Source organism: Malurus melanocephalus, unplaced genomic scaffold, assembly GCF_030028575.1.
Source record: "Malurus melanocephalus ecotype Western Australia unplaced genomic scaffold, MMel_1.1 scaffold_57, whole genome shotgun sequence".
Lineage (NCBI taxonomy): Eukaryota > Metazoa > Chordata > Aves > Passeriformes > Maluridae > Malurus > Malurus melanocephalus.
Window position 1 is genome coordinate 1,018,872 of NW_026623289.1, and position 24,379 is coordinate 1,043,250.

Consider the following 24,379-nt stretch of genomic DNA (forward strand, 5'->3'; position numbering starts at 1 on the left):
AAAAAAATACCTCAAAACCTCAAAAACCTCAAACCCCTAAGTCCTCCTCTGTATCACTACATCCCAAGATGCTGTACATTTTACATGTGATTTACATTCATGATTTGTGACAGTACAATTTCACATCTGACTATGATTAACAGTCAAACACTGCTTTCCACATAAAATAAGCATACAAACATGTAAAAATATACAAATTACAAGTGTATTTTCTTTAGTTTTTTAGTGAAGTGACAGCAACAATAATGAATCCACAGGAGTGAATTGTACATCCAACCAGAAGACGGAACTTTCACAGGGACATTTTTCAGGACACTCCTGAAGAATAAAGGCTTTGTAATATCCAGGTGAGTGAAAACTAGCTGCTTTCCCCTGACATGCCTAACTGGACATGTTCTTGAATTCCACAAGATGAATTTCAAAAAACATTTCATGGCACCTGTATCCAAAGTTAAGCACKCCCAAAAACCCACCCTCAGTTCTAAACCTGCTGCTCAAAGGAACGTTGACAAGCCTATTTCAGCAAATGTTACCTTAGACAACTTATATAAAACATATTTATAATTAGATGTCTGCATCTCTCTTTCCATATGTGGTAAGCGACAAAAGAGAAGGTTTTCTTAATATAAAAATTAAACTTACTCCCAAGAACTTACCTCATCAATGAAAATATGTGTGAACTGAGTTAGGCTCTTGGCAGAAACTATTTTCTGAAGCAGAACTCCAGTTGTCATATACAGCAACCTTGTCTCCTTTGTCGAAACATTCTCTAAACTTAACTAAGAACAGTAAGAAAAATACATACAAGCTGGAAACATATATTTAATGTATTTACAGAAACATGCATCTGCAAGGACTCCAAAAGGAAACTGCATAAACCCATCAAAATTATTTACTCAAACTTGTCAAACTGATAAAGTATGTTAGCTAAGRAGTTTAAAGAAAAAATGATAGAATATAGTTCCCCTGAAACAATTTCAGTGATTAATAATGTGGATGTGGCCAATGCAGAGATATATTTTTGTTCGAGTGCCCCATGATTTATAATTGTTCAAATTTACAAGTTGATTTAATTAAGAACATTCAGCAGGAGAGAAGAACAGCAATTCCTCTTTTAAAGCAGATTSTCTAAAATTTCTTCAGTATGCTAGATATGCTTACAAGTAATCAAGAAAGAATATAAAGCACTTTTTAATGCATTTTTAATATCATTTAAAATTTTCTCATACCTGGTATCCTACAAATCCACCTAATGTCCACGACCGTTCCTTGCTAATCCATCTGGCAAGGCTGCTGGCACTGATTTTCCGAGGCTGGGTAACAGCAATGTTGCAAGGGATAGACTGGCTCATGCAATAATCCAAAATATATTGTGGAATCTGTGTGCTCTTTCCACTGCCAGTCGCTCCTTCTACAATCACAACTGAATTGTTTTGTATCAGAGACACTATCTGAAACAGTTTTTCAAGAAAACTCAGTAAGACTACAAAACAACTCAAAACAGGTTTCAAACAGATTTGAAATATCAACAGCTTCCAGGCCACAAASCAAGTTTCTCTAAAACACTGTGCCATGTTTTCTAATATCTTGTAGGCATCTGGAGATAACTGGAATCCTAAAACACATTAGAAGATCACAGAAAACAATATGGGCACATACTCATGTACATATTTTACATGAATGTCTATAAACAGAAAGTGTGACAGCATTTGTTTCTCTAAGAAATTTTATGCAATGGTTTGTAAAAAACCCAAAAGTTTTGTACAGTGCTTAAACCAGGAACAAAGTCACATCCAAAAAAAAAAAAAAAACCCCAACAAAAAAAACCCCAAAATCACAAGGGAAAAAACCCAACAACATAAACCAACCAAACAAACAAACAAAAAAACCCCTTCCACCTCAAAGCCACAACTTTTTTTTTCAGCTTTACTCCACAAGACAAAGTAAACTGATATATACCTTTTCCCTGTGTCTGGCTGTAGGCATATCCAAATATTTATGCATACTTATTGGTATAGAAGTTGAATCACTTGATTCACACTGAGACAATGAAGTACCTAGGCATAAAAATAACCAAGAGTAATTTATTTCAACAGAGAAAAGGAAAGACCAGCAGGAGATTATGACAGAATTTGGAAACCTAACTTCTCTAAAGTTTGAATTACTTTATTAATTATTAATACTGTAAGCACTCATAGAATTAATACTTTTTAATGGTAGTAGATTGAAGAGATTTTCTGTGTTTAGGAAACTTCTGTTTTACTGGAAACAACTCTGAAAAATCATTGCTTCTATGTATAAGCCACCATCAGTATGAAGGATGTATATAATTCTATATACTTTTAATTAACAAACCAGTATTTTTGCAATTGCATTACAACTGCCAATTCTACCTATACACCTAAGAATTCTTTTACAATACTAAAAAATATGCCTTATTTATGTACCCACACGTTGTCTCCCTTGAAGTCCATTGGATCCACAGTACAAAAACCCCGTAATTTGATATGAAGACCATTATATTTCTACCACTTGGCCATTAAACTGTTAAGCACCATGATAAGCTTTCATTCTGATAGTACATTCTGCAGTCTCTTGGCAGGAGTTAGTACCCATTATCACTGGGTAATACAGGATAAARTATCTTTCAGTGCCAGCATGAGTTTCTGCTCAGAGGTCTGCAGTCAGTTTGACCATGAAAAACAAAGAACAAGTCTGGAAGTGCAGAAGAGGAAAACCTGGACAAGATTGTGGTAAACAATAATTTTCCAAGTTACAATTAAAAAATTTGGCCACAAACCACACACCATAACGAAATCAAAAGTGGAAATGCTTTCCATTTCAAATGGGTTTCACCAGGTATTATCGTGAAATGGATATTTACATCCAGGTAATAAAATCTTGTACTTCTTTTTATGTCGTTATTTCTCTAAGAAATAAGAGTAGTGAGACAGAAATCTATTACTGTTTTTGCAATGACAATAATTACTTCAAAATAAAGGACATAGCCTAAATACTTGACTGCAGTTACAGCTCCCTTTCTTTGCAAAGGTTGTAACAACCTTAACCAGCAAGGCAAAAGCAAGSAGAACATCTTAGCTCTGTGTCACACCTCTATGTGATCTAAGCCCTCAAATTGTCTCAAAGTGTCAAAGAATACAAATTGTTTTAATGTCAGAATAACTTAAAGCCCCAAAAACTGGACAGCTCACTAAGACAGCTTCAGAACGCACTGAAGCCACATTCCGCATCATGAAAAGTTCTTCTACCTGGACTCTGTAATGCAACAATGAAAGGTGATCACTGCACAAGGATTCACTTAGCACTACTAAACATATATAAAACCAGAACTTGATAGCAGCATAACTGTCCTTTCAAAAATACGTATGGTCAAGTTTCTAAATATATTCCCCAGAAAAAAATCATATATATAGCATCCAGCCACAGCAACACTGTAGGAAGGCTGACTGGCTTCCCTCTGGCACAGACATGTCACAACTGAGACATCTGTAGCTCTGTGTGATTTGACCAATGCTGGAAGAAACCTCAAGCTGCTAGGGAACAGATCAGTGTCACCGGATTACTGCTAAAGCAAGATAACCTTCCCACCTTTATCAGGTTTTCAAAGAAACAACTGCAATCTTGAAGAGTTACAATCTTAAAAAAGACAGTAGTAATTTTTTAATAGTGCTCATAAAATAAGGAGGGAGGCACAAAAATTTTGTGGGATTCAAATAATAGCCCTCTGTATTTCAGTACAAAACCCTGTGTATTAGTAAGAAATCATTACCTAAAATTCATTCTGGTCTGTAAAGTGGAGAATTCCCAAATTTGGGAAAAAAGTATTTTCTACAAGATGGTTAAAGTGGCAAGTGTCCCATACACCCATACAACTCTGGACGGTTTCTCTCTGTGCAACACCCCATGACCTCAGTGAATTGAAAGTGTGTAAAGCCTGGAAGAACCAGTGCCAAATGAGGCCTGGTGGGCCAGGGAAGAACTGCTAATGCCCTACTTGTTTTGGGTAACAGTTTTTTTCTGCTTTAATTTAATCAGATCAACTTCCTTTTCACAGCAGTATCATTTCTACCATGTTCTGCAGAAGCCAGAACTCTAAATGCAGCTCCCTGATCATCTGTTTCCCCAACACAGAAGCAGTCAAGCTTTTGTTTGTCCTCTCAGTATGAAAGAATATGCTCTTCCAAAGAAATTGGAAAGCACAAGATTTAAACTCAATAGAATTGCATATAATAACAAGGCACAAGGAGTACAAACACAAGCAGTTTCAGTAATTGCAAGATTTAAAACAGGCTATCAATATGCACAGAAAATATTGCCTACAGTTAGAAAAGTAACGCTGAGAAAGAAGCCACGAAAGGGATAATAATACAGAACTTTCATGGCAAATCAGCTTCTCATTTCCATATTGTGAAGGTTATTTCTTGACTACATTTGTACTCAACACAGCTCAACTCATAGGTCCTGGTCTAGATAAAGCCTTGATCATTTATGACAATTCTTGTGTTCTTGAGAACATACACTTCCAGATCAATATAGCTGATAGTTACAAATACATCCTGAAGCTCTTGAAATCTCCATGATGAACATACTACACTTGAGAAAAGCAGTCTCAAATGTGGAACAACACACACATTCATAAACTATAAAATAAACAGTACAATTCTTATGCTCACTTACTTGAGCTTCTTTATTCTACTATCCCTAACACAGTATTTTCTGTCTGCAAGTCGAAGTTAATAGCAGTTAGAACCAGGATTTTCTGAAGGTTTTGATGTTATTCTGTATCTAGGTGGGATTTGGCAGCTCAGTCTCAGAACGCCCTAGGAATGTTCCAGCCCTGTCACTATCCAGTTTGCTTAGTCTGCCACTGGATCATATAACGCTGGGAGCAGAGCACTGATGAGAGGAGGCAGGCATCAACACTGCATGGAACAGCTCCTGAAGCAACTSAGACTCCAGACAATGACACAGACAAAGAACAGAACAGGGGAAAGGGGGGGGGCAGGGGACTGAGGAAAATATCTAACAGATTAATACTAAGATATTATGTAATATGCCAATATTTCAGCAATTTTTTATGGTTGTTTGCTAATTAGATTCTGTTTCAGTAAGTTRCAGCTGGAAGGTTAAATATTAGAAGGTACAAATTACAAGGACAAATATTTTAGGGTTGACCAAGAGAAAATAGGTATTAATGAAATAAAGTATCAGGATGACTACACAGAAGTATTTCCTAATAAGCCTAAATTTTAATCCTGTTTCTTTTTCAGATGGAACACTCCTAGCATTAGTCCCATTCCAAGTCATGCAGGCCACCACTGTTGTTTAAATTGCCAGTCTGTATCAGACAGATTTAATAGGTGAAGGACATTGAATAAGCTGTGGTATTTCCTTGCATTAATCAATACCACCATATATTATTAAAGAAACCTCTACAGAACTTAAGTCTTAGTCAACTTGTTGCTGTCTTTCCCTTGCTAGTAAAGCACATGAAAAACTAGGGAACACCACAAACCTGAATTACAGCATAGGAAGCTCCTTCCACTCTCTTTATTCCCCCATTTCCACCTTTCAGTACTGCCTGTCCCACAAATTTTATGTCATGTCAAGGGAACAAGAGACAGTATTTTGTGGTTAGGACAGAAGACAAAGGTACATTGTACATGGTGAACTTGGCAAGTGCTCCTTCTCCATCTCAGCTAACAGATCATGCAAGTGGCTCCATCAGCCTGAGTTCCAGAGGCCAGAGAATTTGCAGAAGCACTGAAGGACAGTTACTTCTAGAAAATTTCTCAATTTGTCACATTTTGGTATGCCAGCAAATACATACAGCAAGTATTAAGAGAATAACAGAACAGACAAAACATAAATGTCCTTTTCTCAGGAAATCAGCTACATTAACAAATTTGGAAATTAAGAGGCACAGTAAGAGTTTGAAGCTGAGCTGCCCTGACAAGTGAGTCAGCCTCACAGTGCTTTTACCAGAGCTCCTAGAAAAGAAGTGCAATCAAATTTCTCTGCAAAGGCAGCTCAAAGCAACAAATCGAGTACACAAAGAAATATGAATAGAAAATGAGAAAAGAGAACAAAGGCATGAATCTAAGAAGTGGTATCTTCTCCTTGCAGGTTTATTTCAATCACATATCTGCATTTATCAATACAAGCTAGATGTATGCACATTTATCTATGCAACGGCATTACACACTTAGTTTCCAGAAAATAAGGTGGTTTAGTTTTCAATAATATGTTTTATATGTAACCAACTAATGCACAAACATCATTAACTAAACAAAAAAATTCAGGGTTTTGTTTAGAGGAAGAGATAGGATAAAGACAAAAGGGAGAGAAAGGACAGGTGTTTCTGAGTTTATAATAGGAACTAAATAATTTTTTCTCTTTCCTTTTTACCTGGTTTATAGACAAGCTGATCATTTCCAGCTACATTCAGCTCTTGTTTCTCTGCTTGTCTGTATTTTTTAGTATATTCAGCTCCAATGCTCTCTGAGATAGGCAGCCTGAAGAGGAAAGAAATGATAAATCAATAAATACTTCCTACTAACCCAAGTCTTTGGTATCTCTGGAAATAAAAGCATTATATGGGAAGTACTCCATGTCATGCAGGAACTACTTCAATAAACTTCAGAAAAATAATTAGTCTATGCACTTAGATAGCAGCCTGAAGGAAACACCACATTAAATCTTATAGTTTAGACTGAAAAAGATTGAGCTCCCAAAATATCATCCTTTGAGGCTTCATTTCCTAGGAATTTCTTTTCTAATGAAAGACTACAATTCCTTCTGAACAAAGACGGAATAGCTCACACTGCTTTTAAGAAAAACATTTTCACTTTAAGCCAAGAAATTATGGTGGTCATGAAAAAAAATATAACACAATCACCTGATCGTTAAACTTTATGGAAATTCATCACACACAAGAAAGGTTAATCATAATACAAATGTAACGAAATTACGATTTTTAAAAGTCTCTTCTACATTAGTGTGAAGAAATCCACATAAAATTCACTAGAGAATAAAGTAGCATGTGAACTATCTTTGGTTATTAAATCACAGATGAACTTAAACACAGAAGAGTTCTGAATACATCAAAAGCGATTTTTTTAAAACAAAATACAAACTAGAGGCTTAAACTACAGCTTTGCACATTAACTTAAACTCTGGGTCCTGTGTGAGCCTTTCCTGTGCAGTAATTCACTAAGGCACAGCAGATCTGTTTGTATGTTTTATGAAAGGACAGTGCCGTGGGAGTGTTTATTTCTTGACCCAAAAAACAGGCAACGCTGACTCCATAAACAATGACACTGAAAACTACACCAGATTTTGAACACAGCACTACATCACACCTTCCTCAACAGAGGGAAATTCCCAAGATCTTGATGCCACAGAGCACCAACCTTCTCTGCCAAGACAAACTGTGCCAGCTTGGCTCTGCTACAGACAATTCACTCAGCCCAGTTCAGAACAGAACATTTATCACCTACTGATGCCAACCAACTAGGAAATAGTTCCCAATTTTAATGATATTTCAGGCACAGAGCTATAGCAATTTTCCTCCAGACCACAAGTATTTCTTAGTGCAAGGTTCAGCAGAATTGCACTAATCTCCACAATGGCCTTGTGAGCAACAGCTGCCTACTTCCAACTCTTGCATCACTCAAACTCTACCGAAACACCTAGAATAGAAAACACTCCTCAAAACACCTGAATCTGAAACAATGTATTTTAAAAATCATACACAGCATGTCACACTGCTTGCAACGCAGGTTATTCTACTGAGTGTGTATGAAACACAAATAAAACCCAAAAATTCAATGATGGTATCAAAGTCAAGCAATCAATAGATAAAAATACCATAATGAAGCTTGGCTGCACAATCTCTTGGGCAGCACTGTATGCAGATACTACATTGTATGCACATACTATGCAGATTTCACTGATATAACCAATTATTTCTCATTTCCATAAACCTGCAGCCTCACTGAGTTGCAATGGACACACATCTTATTAAAGTAAAATCTGGTTATGCACTAAATGTAACTTGTCCTTAGATTCTCCATGAGAAAAGCCATCCAGTGCAAGTAGTCAGGGCTGTCACAGAGGAGCAGGCATTGCTTGACTGTCAGAGCCCTGAGCAGCAGCAAACAAATCACTGCAACAGAAAACTCCCATTGAGGGGATAATGGTGGGAAAGGTGGGACTGCRCTTCTTGCTTGCAGTCAAGACCTTGTAGATGCACCAGTATTTAAGCAGTAGGTGAAATCAGTTAAAAAACAGATATGAAACTGTAATAAATAACTAAATTAAAAAATTAACTTATTATTTACTTGTATTTCCTGGAATATAAGAGTTTAAAGCATTTCAAAACAGACTCTCAAAAGTGTGTATGTGTATATACATATATATATATATATATATATATATATATATACATATCTATCTATAAAAAAAGGCTTTCAACCTTTGCCTGTAGAGCTTCAGGAAAATGAGGACAATATGACCTCACTCATTTGTGAAAACACATTAATTTCCTGGTTTGGATATCTGAATATTTTATTTCAAGAATTAGGTTTTCTGTCTTCAGAAAACAGCATGCAGTAAATAAACCTCAGGCTATGCAAGATATTTAATAGCCAGTCATTAGGAATGAACACTGTGCACTTGACATACCAAATCAGGCTCCAGTCTTGAGGAAAATCATATGCAACTGGAAAATTACATATGGGAATATGAAATGAACAAATAAGCTTTGCTACATCATTTATTGATGTTTTAATGCTGTACTTTTCAGCATTAATAAAATAAAAAGCTTACACGACCTTTAAGCAAAATAGAAAGAAAACACTATAAAGCCCTCTGGTGCTCTCCTAAATTACCAGAATGATACAATCCCTCCAAATAATCATTAATATGCTATCAATGGAGGTACCATCCTATATACCTGGATAAACAGAAATAAATTTCCCCTTAGTGGAGATCTAATGATTTTCRACAAAACTTGCTGACAGCAGAAGAATAACAAAATTCATAAATTCAAACCCATTCTAGGCTAGAAAAGGGCAATGCTAATGAAGGGACTTTTCTGGATTGTACTTATGAATCACCTGTCTGTCCCATACACTAGTTATTTCTTCCCCATTTCTATTCCTCCTGACAGTGAAAACCCGCCTTTGGTACACCTGCCATGTTACAGCATATATTTCTTATGCTTTCCAGATTCCAGTCTTTTCAGCTGCTCATAGAGAACAGTCAAAATTCTACCAATTTAAGAAGCAGTAAAAAGCATTTTCATGACTAACACAATTACTGAAGTTTGAAGTCACCAACTGAAGGAAACACACAAGATTTTAAGTATTCACTTTTTTTTCCTTGCCCCTCATTTTAAAAAGTAGGTGAATTTGATCTTATTTATATCAAGGACATATTTCATCCTCAAAAGCAGACAGATTTGTATGGTTGAACCTGCAAATAGGTGATATTATGTTCACCCCAAGTGGACAAAGGCAGACAGAATTATGAAGTGCTGAGAACAATCAGTGACTTCACTCAACAAGTAACTGTTGCTACATCCTCAGATCTACCCATGAAGGTGTGGACACCTCAAGCCATACTTATTTTCAGAAACMCTCTCAGAAGCAGCAGACAGAACTTTGAGCCTGACAAGTAGTGGCCAGCAGACCCCTTCCATCAAGGCATTCCTCAACTTGAAAAAAAGTTAACACTGTATCTTATGAGATAGCAGGATTCTTTCCTCATTCCGTATCATGTGGTTTAAACTACTACAACATTTTTCTCAAGTGTAAGCGATCTTAGTACATATGGTCAGTCAAACTAATTTTGAGCATTTGATTAAAACAAGGTATTCTTAAACATGAAATTAAATACAAGCTGCCACTTCATGGGAATTACTAGAAGGGAAACAGTTTAACACCAAAAATTGTTGACACATTCCATTATAAAATGTTTTCAAATACACTGAGGGTGCTTTTCTTTAAACAAATTCAGCTAGAGAAAGGTCTTTCTCTTCTTCAAGCTATATAATTACCTCTAATAAGTCAACAAGGCCATCATAACAGAGTATATTGAGTAAATATTTGTATTGGAGCACTCAAAATAATAACCAAAGCATTTTTCCATACACTCAATCTCAACCGTGACTAAGATAGGTAATTTGTTAGGCCCTTTCCAGTAACATACACGAATGGCAATGCCATTGCCTACGTGGAACACAGTTAATGTCTCTAGAAGTAATACCTTCAAAAAGTCTAATTAAACTAGTAGATACATGCAGTCTTATTCCCTGAAAAAAAAAAAAACCTGCTTATGCAGCACACCTCACTGTATAAAGAAAACATCCAAGCATGCAATGAAATTCCAAGGACTAAGATGCTTGCTTATCCAGTTTCAAAAAAATTTCTACTGTGCATTTGATTTTAGGGTAGAAGCTCCTGATATTTAAGGCCATATGACTTCGAGAACATGCCCATCTTAGAGATAAAACTGAAACATCCAAGGCTTCTGGAGTTGTGTTTTTAAAAACTCTTACACATGTACTTTCTGCTTATTTAACACAAAAAAATCCTGTGCACATGGGACTAGAAGCTGAACATAAAACTAGTGTCACCCATTTCACAGATCAGAAGAGATGGACTGCCCCAAGTCATGGCTTCTGTCACGCACACAAACTGTCCACCTATTTACAGATCTTTGGGAAGGGGGGAAATCACTTGAAAAAACACTCAGCCACATAACGTACAGAGCAATATTTTGCTGTACAATTTTAGTAAGATATATGCAGTAGACTGTTTCAAAGCTTCTTTTCTGAAACTAAAGTAATGTGACACTTTACATAACTGAACATTTGCCATGAAAGTAGATAACCTTCCACTGGGTTTACTGAAGGACATATAAAAAATTACTTTCCTTTTAACTGGAAGTTGGCTTCCTATATGAAAGATTGGTCCTACCTGCAGAAATAAACTAACTTCAATGAAATCATGTACTGTCATTCAAAAGCCATGTTTCAGCTGCAAAAATAGACTATTAATAGAATTCAGAAAAAATGTAATCTATTAAAAACTAAAATACAGATTTCACAAAGTCATTACTGAGAATCTAAGAATCAGTGAGGTGCATGCCTTTTTTCCAGTAAGGGAGCTGTTCTAAAATGTAATTTGCTGGATTTAGTGATGAAGTCTTCTTTTATAAGCATTTTAAAATGCTTGCACTGCTCTTCCTCACAGGTTTACACCTGTTTTAAAACCTTAACTAACTGGGGGAGGAAGAGGGAGGGAGGGAGAGAACTAAAACAACTTTGTGAAATCCTGAAAAACTCAAATGCAAATGTTTGGATTTGGACAGATGATGGAAACTCAACAACTCAGAAATATTTCACGGAAGTCAAACTAATAACTCTGTTCCTTATCCACAGCTAAAATCCAAGAAACATAGCAAGCACAAATGAGAGGATGAAATGGCCTAAATCCTCAAATGTACTGTCTTCTGCTCTGGGATTTTATGTCAGTGGGATGAACTACTGGGCTTCAAAGAACTGGACTGTTGTATGAGATGAGCTGCTGATGAGCCTCTCTTTCTGCATTTGGTTACCAACTTGGTAAAATCCAGATTAAATAAATCTCTGAGAAAAGTAAAATGCAAGTAAGAGTGCTCTGAATTTAGAAGAAGGCTCATGAAGATTAGTATTAAAAGCAGGATCGCCTCAATTTCAAATTGATGCCTGTAACTCCCCTGCCTATTAGTGAAATGTCATYAGCACTAGAGACATAATGCTACAGACAGTCCAACTGGAAGAAATCAGCTTCAAACATGTCCTGTTTTTATTCACCTCAGCACCAGAAATGCCATGATAGCTTACACAAACTTCTGTCAGTTCACACCCCAAAAAGAAAATTATTCTATTGTTCATTGTCACAGCAAAGATCCAAACAAGGAGTCTTACCAAGAGGCCTCTTGTGCAGGCTCATGGCAAATTTTGCTTCTAATGGTTAAGAAAAAAACCAAAAGCAGTAGTCAAATGCTGTCTGAAGTGATCAGAGGAGATAGACTCACCATCTGTCTGCACTCCAAAACAGCCAGAGTGAGTCGTTCTGTCAAATCAAAAGAAAAATGCACTATGAAGCTGATTAAACCCAGAGAGTGGGCTGCATTTATAAATGGAAGGCAACTATCCAACCTGCTAGCTATGGATAAATTATATTATGAAATCTCTCTCCACTCAGACAATGGAAGCACTGGTGACCTTTCTATGTAACTGTTCTGGAGCTTGCTGGAATAGGGTTATTTTCTTCATAGCAGCTCTGTGATGCTGTGTTTTAAAACTGTGACCAAATCAATACTTCTMAAAACAAGTGTTTTAGTTACTGCTGAACAGCATTTGCACAGCATCAAGGACTCTTCTGTTTCTCACACTGCACCCTCCCCTGCTCCCATAATAAATAGCCTGGAGGGTGCACAAGAGTTTGGGAGGGGGCACGATGAGGAAGAAAACACCAACAAACCAGGGAGATGCCATGTAGCATCATGTTCAGCAAAAAAAAGGAAAAAGAGTGGAGTTTCAGTTCAGTTTACCATCTGTTGTTCAGAACTTGGCTGGGGATTGGTCTGTCCACGAGAGGTGATGTACGGTTGCCTCTGCACCACTTTTTTTTTCCTTTCTCCATTGTTCCACTTCTTAAAAAAGCTTTTTATTTTGAATCCAAGTATTTTTTTCTTTTTCTGTTTAATTCCTCATCCCTTATTCCACTGAGGGAGAGTAGGGGGTAAGCAAGGGGCTGTGTGGTGCTAAACTGTCTACTGGGCTTAAGGCACAATCATCACCAGATACTTCACACAAAATCACTGGCAGCAAATCACAGCATTATTATCAACAAATACTAAGAAAGAATTATGGAACATATAACACTACATCAATGAGTTGAAATGTTAACTACGTAGCAATAGTTATGACCAGCTATCAGCAAATTTGGTCAAGTAAAAATTAGGATAATCATTTCTCAATGTCACATTGAGTCTCATCCATAAAGAGAACTGTACCTCCTGCCCCTTTCAATTATAAGRGTCTGTAGCATCTCAGATGGTACAGATACTGTAAAATTTTCCAAAGAAAAAAATGAGAAAGTTCTCCTCCAACCATTCTCCAACCATTAATCATGCCTGGATGCTCATATCAGTGTAACAGGTTAAATGGAGCTGCTTTAGAGCAAACTGCTATTCATCACCAACTTCTTCTCAAACTGGCTTTGTCAGAAAAAGATATGCTGTCCAACAACACACTCCATCAACACAAATAAGTACTGAATTTTTAGACCTTAAAGATTGGTAGAGCAGTAGCCCCAGGTTCAACTAGACTGCCTTACTTATAACAGGACCTGGTTGTCACTTTAGGAACTTCCTTTGTGTATGTGATGTTGAGGCACATGTCTTAAGACTGAAGTCTTCTTGCTGACTTTAATTCGCAGCTTTTTTCTCCCAGAATACAGCTGGAGCAATACTTGTTCCTAAGAAAACGCTACACGTGGAAAAAACAGCTGGTCCCTAAAGAACATTTATTCTTTGTGAGTACCAGATTTTGCAAGCATGATAAGCCTGCTTCTGGAATATGCCCTGGAATATCTGCACTATTACAGCAGGTTATTCATTACTGCAAGATATTTCAAAAAGCATCAGACAGAGTAAAACAAACATTTTCTGTCATATCTTTTTAGCCAAGAAATATCACCTTACTCTAAACCRCCATATCTTCTAAAATAACTTAGATTTTGATAACTTAGATGATGATTTTCAAGTAAGAATTCACTCATGTCTAATGTAAATATTCTGTGAATATTCACAAAACTGCCTCAATGTTATTCTTAAAGCACTCCTTAGAATTATGGTTTGCTATTGAACCAAAGAAGCCAAAATCCAGACATATTCAGCACCTTCMAAACATGCATTGTCTATATCCCTGTGGTAAGTTTCAACTATTTAAATCTGTATGTTGTCTGTTATACTCACATCCTAAATATACATAAATATTTTTTATGTATAAAAACTCTGTAGCTGTGCTGTGTCTTCAACAGAAAACTTGATAAGGAGAGACTCAGAAGTCTTAACTTAAAAAAAAATACAAGCAAGCAATACTTCTAAGTTACATCTTGGTTGTCAAGATCCCTCTCTCTTTTGTGATGGCAAACAGGAGGAGAGAAAAGAGGACTTACTTGAACAGCTGAGATTTCGAATACCGGTTATTTTCAGTTAATGGTCAGAGCCATGAACCATACTTCCATTCCTACATACCAAGCCACCCATGTGACARAACAAAACCACTCCAAAAATGAGGGTTTTCCAACAACACCGGGTTTGCTTTCAGCACTTCAGTGCAAACCATACATAAAACATACCAATCACCACGGGTGCAAACACTACCTTAGGAGGAATTATTTTAACGTGATAGATAATAACACACCATTGACAATCATTTCATGTCACATAAATAAAAACTACTAACAGACTGCCTAAATATACCTTGGGAAATCAAGGAGTAAATGGAGCTGTGTTTATTTTATATTCAGGGTAAAATAAAATAACAGAATAAACCCAGCACATGACTACAGGAGCTGTTCTGCCACACACACCAGGGCATACTTGTTATTCTCACTGGGAATCACAAAGTTGGGCACTATAACATTATTAACTAAGTTTCTTATAAGGACAAATTCCACAGTGCCTTCAGGGAACAGACCCACTATTAGCTTAAGACAAGCCAGAACTTCCAGACTGACACACCACTGCAGATCCACAAATACATTTAGGAATAGCTGGGTAGCATTTTAACTCTTAACAAAACTTCCAGGATTAACCATGGGCTAGAAACTGCCTAAACTACTGCTCTAGTTTTAAGGTCCAGTTTCCAGTGCCAGCCCCACATGAGCAGTCACCTCTTCCTGAATACACACCTGAATTACAGGTGTGCTGAATTTTCAGCTTCAATGCCCTCCTACCAATGGAACAATAAACATAATCCTCAGGATACGCCCTTGAATCTTCAATGAAGCAACCAAAGATGAGGTTGAAAAATAAAAAGTTGTATGTTTCTCATTTAATTACTTTGCACACCTTCCAGTATGCATCTCTAATTTGTAAAGACACTGCAATGGTTTTACACTGTGCAGCAGTTTACTTGCAGATTGATACAGTGGAAAAAAGTGGTGACATGTTAACTGTGCTGTAAAGGAGGTGGCAAGGAGCATTTTAATTTCATCTGAAAATCTGTCAGGACAGTTCTGTCATCACAAACCTAGCTCCTTTCCTTTTTCATAGTACCACATACAATGCAATGTGAAAACCTTCCAGTTGAAGAGGATTAATACTGACATTTGAATTTTTCCAATGTATAAGTAGTATCAGCTTTAATAACAGCCATACACGTCATCCTTTATGTTGTATGACATCTAGAACAAATTTAGAGAACCTTTGTTCTCCCAACAGTTCAACACACCAGTGGAGGGAAAAAAAGTACGAATGAAAAATACTTAAGAGGAGCAAAGACAGTCATCAGAACAAGGGCAAGAAGAAAGGCAGCATTTCTTATACCATGGCTACTGTTTAGATTAATAGGAAGAGACCGGATAACTGGAACGGAAAATGGCTCCTTCAGCGACCTTTAGCGTGCACAGTGCCATCCCCGAGAATGAGCCTTAAAAATGGATTTGCTCAAAATATTCATCAAGGAAAGAAGGAGCAGGCAGCTGACAGCCAGTTGAGAGAGAAGCAATGTCTATGGTAAGACTTACAATTCTGGGCTTTTAGATCAGTTTGACCTCAATTTGCATCTCCTTATCATTCTATTCCTTTAATTAGATTAACGTGTCTTTCATGGTACACTGTAGGTGTTACAGCCTGGGTTCTTTAAACACATTTGAAATGTTAATTAAAAATGCTAACAGCCATGCACAGTAAGGAAAAAGTATAGAACCATGAGATTGATGAAATTCAACTGGAAGAAGCATTTAATGTAGCGACAAAATCCTGAGCAACTGTCAAATACCTCTTTTCTGTCAACACTCACTTAACAAAAGCTTTAGATGATCTTTACTAGAGAAAAACTATTCTTAGCTGTTTAAAAATGACAGCAGAACAGCCTGATCCCCCTCTAATGGGAGATAAGTCTTCCAGCATCTCAATGGCCTGAAAGTTTAGTTTGATGATAAAAGCAACAGTTATTTTTAGCACTGTACGGGCATAAAAATACAGCTCTAAACTGTGACCTAAAGCTATGCACAGCCAAGCATCACATCATACGACAGCCTTAACTTTAGCTACGAGCACGTCTATAGTTGCTTCAGACTATCATTATTCATCTCACTACCAACAATACATTTGGATGGATTTAGCAACAAGCATTTGAAATTGTTACCATCTTTTTTCAAATTGCTGCCATCGGCAGAACTCAATTCAAAGGTAGGAGATCTTAATGGACTGGTAGAAAGTATTTGAGAGACCATGTTAGGTTAAATGGATTACTGCTTCTCTCCAGTAGAGAGGATGAAAAAGAACCTTAAGAGCAGAAAAACTTAAACTGTCATATTCAGTACAGAAAGTCATTTTTTCTGAGCACAGTTTGAGTAAATGAAAAAAAAAAAAAAAAAAAAAGAAAAAAGGAGAAAGGAGAAAGAAAAAAAAAAACCCCTTATTTTCTTCCAGCAGTAACAACCTGCAAACAGGATATGCTAGAGTAAGAGACCTTCAAGCAAACTCACCTGAAACAACACTGTCCACAGACAACTGCAAAGGTAATTTATGTTCTTTTATTCCARTCTGTATGCTTGTGTGTGCATGACTTGTTACAAACTGCATTTTAAAAGTATTCTACCAGATTTCTGTTTCYAGATTATGGGAACATTAATTAAAATATTTAAAATAAAATTTGATACAGAAGTTAGAAAACCAGATCATAGAGAGTTCCAGCACTTAACTAATCAATTAATTAATTTCATTTTTCAATGTATGTGTAACTTCAAATTTTGGAGGTTTGGGGGTTTGTGTTTTGTTGGGAGGGAGTATTCTTTCTTGGCTGGATTTTTTGTGGTATTCAACGGGATTTTGTTGGCTTGTTTGGGGGTTTTTTTCCTGTTTTTTTCTTTTTTTTAAATTTTATATACCATCACAATAAAATATGACATATTTCCAAGCTGAAAGATATGCACTTTCAAATGCTGTAAGTTTCATATAGTACACTAAGTCAAAAAACAGATAGGAAATATTGCAAGGTGTAAGGCTTGTCACTTTTCATTAYGGTCTGGTGATTTTGCACAGCAAACTATTTTAGGATCATTAATAAAGTTTCATTCAAACATTCAGCTCCTAAGAAGGAAGTCTACAGGTAAAAAGAACTAATCAGTTGGACAGATGCAAACAAAATTCATTTTTTGCTCTCTCCTCACAGCTTAAAAATGCCACTTTTTGGCTGGATGAAATGGTCAAAAACTGATTCCTACAAACCCTCAAGATGTCCTGGATCAGAAGTAGTTACAAAAACCCTATTGAGGGAGTTGAAATGGCACCTGAAAGAGCGTGAAAGATTACTGCAAGAGATTGAAAATGAACAAAAAGTCCAGAAAACTGGCATGGATTACAACTGGCTCAAGAACAACCAAAACCCTCCTCAAGCAACAATTCCAGCTACTGAGCAACGGCAGCTCGAAGTTCTGTGCTCACAAATCCAGCCTTGCCAAACAGGAACTGTTCTCAGCAGGTAATTATTTCATATTTCCTTGACACTGAGTTCTCTATCAACAGTAAGATGTTTCCCTACCTAATCAAAGTTTGTATTTGGCTCTGATTTTCAAAAGTAGCAATGATCAGCAACCAGAACATATTTTTACAGATGGTTTAGAAATTACATCTTCACTTTAATAYGCTGGCACTTGGAGGAAGTTTTAGATCAGGATTTTCCTGGTCTAATCCTAACAAAGAAAATCTTGTATGACTTTTTGATACTTCCAGTTTTTTCTGCTACTTATCCCTACTATTCATTAAATAGCAACCCAATAACAAAAAAAATCAAATAAAAGGACTAATGCAATGCCCTATCAAACAGAAATCCAGCTTTACTGCCCACAATACCAGAAGGTTCTTAAAATCTAAAAAAATCTGTGTAAATTAAAAAAAAAAAAACAAACCTCCACACATTTTATAAAGAAAAATTCCTCTATGCCTGCATTTTAAGTACATTTTCTGGGGACTCAGAAATGACAGAATAAGTCCATTTGCCTTTTAAAGCCCAGAATATACCTAAGGGCAAAGTCACTTTAAATCAAGTTACCCAGATGGGCCAAAAAAAAAAAAAAAAGGGAAAAAATAGAAGGGATACCCAATCACGACTGCTTTTGAATCCACAATAGCTGGAGCACATCCAGCGCATTGTTAGAGCTCTTTTCCTTTTACAATCTTCTGGGGGAGGTGAGTTGGGAAATGTGGCAGCAAGGAAAAAATTACGGCAGCACGCAGTCATTTCCTCCTGCCCCCCTCAAATGACCAGAGAGGAAACAGCGAAAAGTTTTCAGTACTGATAATTAGACTTCAATTTTTGTTTGTTTCTAGATTTCGTGAAATTTTGGCAGAAAATGATGTTTTACCCTGGGAAATAGTCTACATATTCAAGCAAGTTTTAAAAGATTTTCTTACCACCATTGAGAGAGAAAACCAAGCAGGGCAGCTGGTAGATGCATGGAATACAAATTGCWCTGAACATTGCAGTCCGCATGGCGACACCTCCAACAAGTCAGACAAAGATGAGATCCCCACSGTTTCAAGTTATGTCGACAAAAATACACAAAGCATGTTCCCCACCTTCTCCCACAGAATCTGGAATCTACCCTATTACTACCCATCAAGTTAGGTTGGTTTGTTTTGCTTTCAGAAAGTTATGTAGCAGTTTKAATTCCTTTCTTGTAATTGCCCTCCGGACACACAGGAGTGAGAAATGTGACATGCTCCCTTTTTTTTCARGTCCAGAAATTAAAATCCTTTGTATAGCCAGTATGTAATATGCTTAAAGTATCACCTCACCTTTTATCTTTAGTTTCTTAGAGCTGTTGTGTYTGAAGCCATCTTTTAATCAAAAATGTAGATGTTTCTGAAAAAAACTYTGAAGCATTTTAATTTTTAGCCATATAAAGCTAGAAGTATTTAAACAACAAAAAAAATTACTTTCCCTATTTTGAAACAGCATCAATCCACAGAGTGTTAGACAAAAACTTTTGTGTTTGTCACATAGCTTTTAGACTCTATGGGAACTTTATACTGTGTAAAGAAAAGGTTTAATATACTATTAGTTATATCAAATAAACTGGTAAATACTTTTTTGAGCTGAATAATTATTTCTTAACTTCAATAATAAGTTGCATGAAAACACTGACAGAACTTAAAACAAACATGCCGCATGTACTATTTCTACTTTCTTTTCTGAACTGTACTCCGCACATGCTGAAGTAAGTGAAGGTGTACAGCTAAACAAAACCACTAGATATTTAACAGCATTTAACAACTAGATCTCTATTCTTCAAAAAATAATTAATTATTTAATTTTAAATAGCCATTTTTCATTTAACTTACTGGAAGCTGTTCTGAAACCCAAATTCTGCATTAAACTTTCAACATTTTGATCAAATCAGATGGTACTTCCCTGGAATAGCCAAGGAGTCAACAGATCAATTCCAACACACAAGGTATCCATTCTAAATTTACACGTAACAAAATGTAATGTTTTTCAGCTGCTGTTATCTATCACTGTGGGCTCTCAAAGTTTTACAAGATTMCTTGCATACGTAGCAGTCACGGTCACAGCAGGCAATTAGAGCAGAAAATCAATGAAAACATATGCCAGAACTCAGCTGGCTCCATTTCCAATTGTGCTCCCATCACTATTTGTAACAAGTTTTTCCATGTCTTATATAACCTCTTCTTCTCCCTATCTCCTTTTAATCTGTCTGCTAGATCAGAAAAAATGGGCAAGATTCACATGGCCCAAGTCATAGAATACACTATTTCATAAACAATACTGCTTCCTCTGATATTTTCTTCAAACATACTGAAGAAGACATTCAGATTTCATCAAGTTGGTAACACGAGTTCATGGAATCTTCTTATGATCCACAGTTGTATTCCCCATTCCAGAAACAATTTACTAATAATGTAACATATATTCGAAGAAGAAATGGCACAGTGTTTCACTAAACAGTTTTACATCTTTTAAAAAACACTATTTAAAAAAAAAACAAAAAAAAACCAAACCTTGGAAAAGCTTATGATATAGAGAGCATTTCACAGAGGAAAGTAAAACAAAATAGAAGATAAAATAATGAGAATTCCTAGGACTAGAACAAAACATTTCCTACAGGTTTCAAATAATAAAATCTGAAGCYCAATACCAAAAGTAATTAGTCCCCCACTTCCATAAATTAAAGAAACAAAGCTTCACAAGCATGTTCAAGCTTGTTATACCTGCAATCAAGAGTGGCTACAAACTCTGCCCTCTTCATGTCAGTTGTCRGTTTGTGGTTTTGTAACAAAAATGCTGTTCTAAACTTAGTCTCCCCTACTGATGCAGCACAAAGAGTTGAAAATTCATCTCCTGAAGCAATTCTGATCTAATCCACTTCTGCATGAGGGGAGCAATGGATTCAAATAAAGATTCTTCCTCACTGATAAAACACCGGCAAGTATTAAATGTCAAGTACCTCTTCTACAGGAAGGAGGGTAACAGGTACTGAGTATTTCAAAGGCACTGGCAGAATTAGTATTACTCTGAGAATTAACATCCACAATGCTGGTTTGATAGCATTTAAGTGGTCAAAGGCTGCTGCAACAGCAATTCACCTGAGTTTATTTCCTGAAATGGTATCCTCACAACTTTCTACTGGAAAATAGGTCAAAAAAAGCCCTAAAAATGCAGCTTCCAATTTCAGTTTATGGAAAAAGTAATGTGGAAGATCCACTTACCTAACAAGCATCAAAAATGGGTACAGAAAACAAACAAACAAAAATAACTCGTAGAAAACCCCAGATACCACTTACCTGTTCTTCGTAAACCTCACTTCAATTTCACTTTAACATGAGTAAACACAGTTTTCTAAGTCCAGAAACAAGGACCATCAACTACACCATATGCTAAAAAGCAGTCACTGAATAATAGATTAAAATATATCTATAGACATCATAGCAAATTTACTGTTAAATCCCAATACAAGACTAGATAAATACATGAAAATGCTACCCTATTTTATATTCATGTTTTAATCAGGCTATTGTATTCAGTCCTAGTGTCCACACTTGGGGAGAAAGGAGGAGAAAACAAAGAACTGCAGAAGGTACAGGAACAAAATTACCCAAAGGCTGAGAAAATGCCATCCTCTAGGGCCTCACTTTGCCCATTTTTTGAAACACAGAAATGAGGAGTGATTTTATGAAATATGAGCACTTCCTCCTGATCAAAGTACACTCTATTTAAAAAACAGAGAGAAGCATAGAAAAAGCAACAGTGTAAGGTAAGAGCAAGAAACCAAACTAAAAACGTTAAACATATTTTAAAGAAATCTCTTAGGTTTACCACAACACGCTCCCACAATAATCTGTTCCTCAGCTGAGACAAGCCATTTTCTAWAAGTTTGCTTACCTTTATAATTCAGCTACATCAGACAGGGGCAAGATCGCTGGAGGCCAGTCACCATTACCCTGGGGGAGATCACTGTCCAAGAATTCAACAACTGCTTCTTTAAGTACTTTTTATTTATGCCSTACACAATTTGCATGAGATGATCTGAAACTACATTGTCCCTCACACTGAGCCAGCAGATTTTTCTGCAATAGGCAGGCAGCCAAAACAAACCTCTCCGGTGACAGAAAGGTGAGTGGTAGTAATTCCAAAGGACAACAACATCTCCCACCTGCACAAGTGTCAAGCAAAGCGAACAGTATGCAATGTTTCCACCCATGTAAGTCAGCTTCAAAAAGGTGATTACTTGGTAAAAGATAAACCCATGAAATGCAAAAAATCAAGGAGAGAATAACCACCTTATTTACACTTAAGCCTCTAACAGTTTTAATGTGAACCACAAAAGTGTTGATAACAATGAAGGATTTAAGGGTCTAAATTTCTTCTCTTTCAGCTAAACATAATCAGAGGAATTTTAAAGTTAATCCATGAGCTACTTAAGGATCAAAATTCCAGCCACCATTTCTGTGGTTTCCATTTCTATTACCTTTCCCTAACAACCTCAATTACTAATAATGCTATTCTAGAGGTAGTTCAGGAAACAAAATAATCTTAAAAGCCTTTGAAAATGAGGCATCATTAGTAAAGAAAGAGAACACATTCCACATCTCTTTAAGGGAAACATGAGGCTTTTAGATCCCATTAAACAATCTCAGTAACATTTTTRTAAAGTATTACGTATATTACAGACACTTGTGTGCAATAACATACTTGTTATTACCATTACCAATTTGGCATTAAACCAATGCGTTCTTACATATAAATTCAGACAAAAGTTGTAGGCAGACAAGGCTCCGTCAGTAATTGCATACCCAACTTCAAATAAATACAAATCAGCATTTGAAAAATCTGAATAACTTTTGAGTTTCCCAAGAAACAAATAAAGAATTTTGAAGGAACTCGACAATTATGCTACAAGTAGCCTCAACAAATGAGAAATTCTTTTGTTTTCAGCTCTTCAAACTCTTTAAGAAGTCAGCGAATAAACTACAAGCATTTCCTTTTCATTTAACCACTTGAACCTAAACCTCCTATWGGGACTTCAAGTTTCACAAAAATTCTCTAAATGTAAGCACATTCCCAGAGTTGTGAGAAGAAGTATACATGGAAACAACACACCGATAAGCAAACACACCTTCTCATAGAGATTCCTCCCATTTTGCAGCAGGACACACATGCACCTATCATCTACGCTACAAGGTTTTATAGCTATTGGTAAGTAATTCTGTCCACACTTACATAAATTATCATTTAGGATGTGTATYGCCTCTGTCCTCCTTGGATGTGGGGAAAAAAAGGATTTAAAAACCAAACCTGTAAAAATAATTTTTCTGTACTAACACAACTGCCAGACTCACACTTAGGTTATCTGCTGGAACTTTTGAGTGGAAAGAGGTATCTGTCCAAAACCAAAAATAAAGATTTACCTCTGCCTAGGCACACAAGGCTTGATTAACCTTGCTCATTTCTCCTGGGTAGAGCCAATGTACAAAACATATTTTTGTGGTTTAGTGGTCAGTTGGGTTCAAGAATCTCCTGTCAAGTACTTCCTAAGTACCACAGAAATGTTACTGTCACCTAAGTAAGAACTGAGAAGTCACAAACATCTTGTACATACTGGCTGGAGGAACTACATTTACAGAAATACCTTTAAAGAACTGTAAAATTTTGTCTGATCACTTCTGGAAAATTTTAGCTTCTTGCACAAAACCCAGTAGCTCTCAGTGATTCACAGCCTGGTAATGGCAGCACCTTTACAATGATAGGTATCTGTATTTAGGCATACATACTTTGAGGTGCCAGTTTTGCCCTTCACTAGAAGCAAAGACAGAAACACTGAGAGCCTAAACAGTCTCTGCTGAAATACCAGACTATCTGATACCAAGGTGTCATGCAAAAAGTTCATTCTTTCTCAGATATCAATGTATACCTTTTAAAAGAGGTCCTGAAATACAGCAAGCTCTACCACTGTGCATCACACACAAAAAAAAAAAAAAAAACCAAAAAAAAAACCACAAAAAAACCAAAAACAAAAAAACAACAACAACAAAAAACAACAACAACAAAAAAAACAAAAAACAGCAAAACATTCACTCTAGAGTGTACATCCAGCTCATTCTGAAAAACACTTTACTACATGGAAGTGCATACAAACACATTCCTATGGCAACCCCAGACACATTASCAAACCTAGTCTAAATATCAAGACTAGCATGCACTGCCACAGTTCAGGCAGCATCCAGGGGAAAACATTTYTTTTATTTTAATATCCAAACTCTAGTGAAAACCAAATGTACCTCGCTGCTATGCAAATACACACACTACTCATGTCCTGCAACTTCTTGCGGTCCGAGAATAATGCATAAGGAGAAAAGTGTCAATATTCCTCTGACTRGATTTACTCAAACGCTTCAGTTAGGTCACGACAACAATGAACTCGTGAATCTCATTTATCACTTGTCACTGATGAAAGTTTAAGTTAATACATCTGATTCAGAATAAACTGGGTTTTTTTTCTAATAGTTCTAGCAGTTCTTCAACAGGACTTACTACACCTGTGCACCAGGG

At 36.4% G+C, this 24,379-nt stretch overlaps 2 protein-coding genes across 2 annotated transcripts in view; one reads left to right on the forward strand and one right to left on the reverse strand.

Moving 5' to 3' along the window:
* Nucleotides 1–12,716, reverse strand: part of TDRD9 (tudor domain containing 9) — a 53,441-nt gene extending 40,725 nt beyond the window's left edge. Inside the window, exons 1-5 of the mRNA XM_057365687.1 lie at nucleotides 12,625–12,716; nucleotides 6,430–6,536; nucleotides 1,960–2,057; nucleotides 1,230–1,451; nucleotides 657–779 (exon numbers count right to left, since the gene is read on the reverse strand). Of these exons, the coding sequence (XP_057221670.1) occupies nucleotides 657–779; nucleotides 1,230–1,451; nucleotides 1,960–2,057; nucleotides 6,430–6,536; nucleotides 12,625–12,716 (642 nt within the window). The remainder of the gene's footprint in view (nucleotides 1–656; nucleotides 780–1,229; nucleotides 1,452–1,959; nucleotides 2,058–6,429; nucleotides 6,537–12,624) is intronic.
* A 4,772-nt stretch (nucleotides 12,717–17,488) lies between these two features.
* RD3L (RD3 like) lies at nucleotides 17,489–19,350 on the forward strand. Its single transcript, XM_057365700.1, has 2 exons — nucleotides 17,489–17,791; nucleotides 18,640–19,350. The coding sequence occupies exons 1-2, from the start codon at nucleotides 17,490–17,492 to the stop codon at nucleotides 18,935–18,937; spliced, it is 600 nt and encodes a 199-aa protein (XP_057221683.1). The 5' UTR covers nucleotide 17,489; the 3' UTR covers nucleotides 18,938–19,350.
* The last annotated feature ends 5,029 nt before the right edge of the window (nucleotides 19,351–24,379 follow it).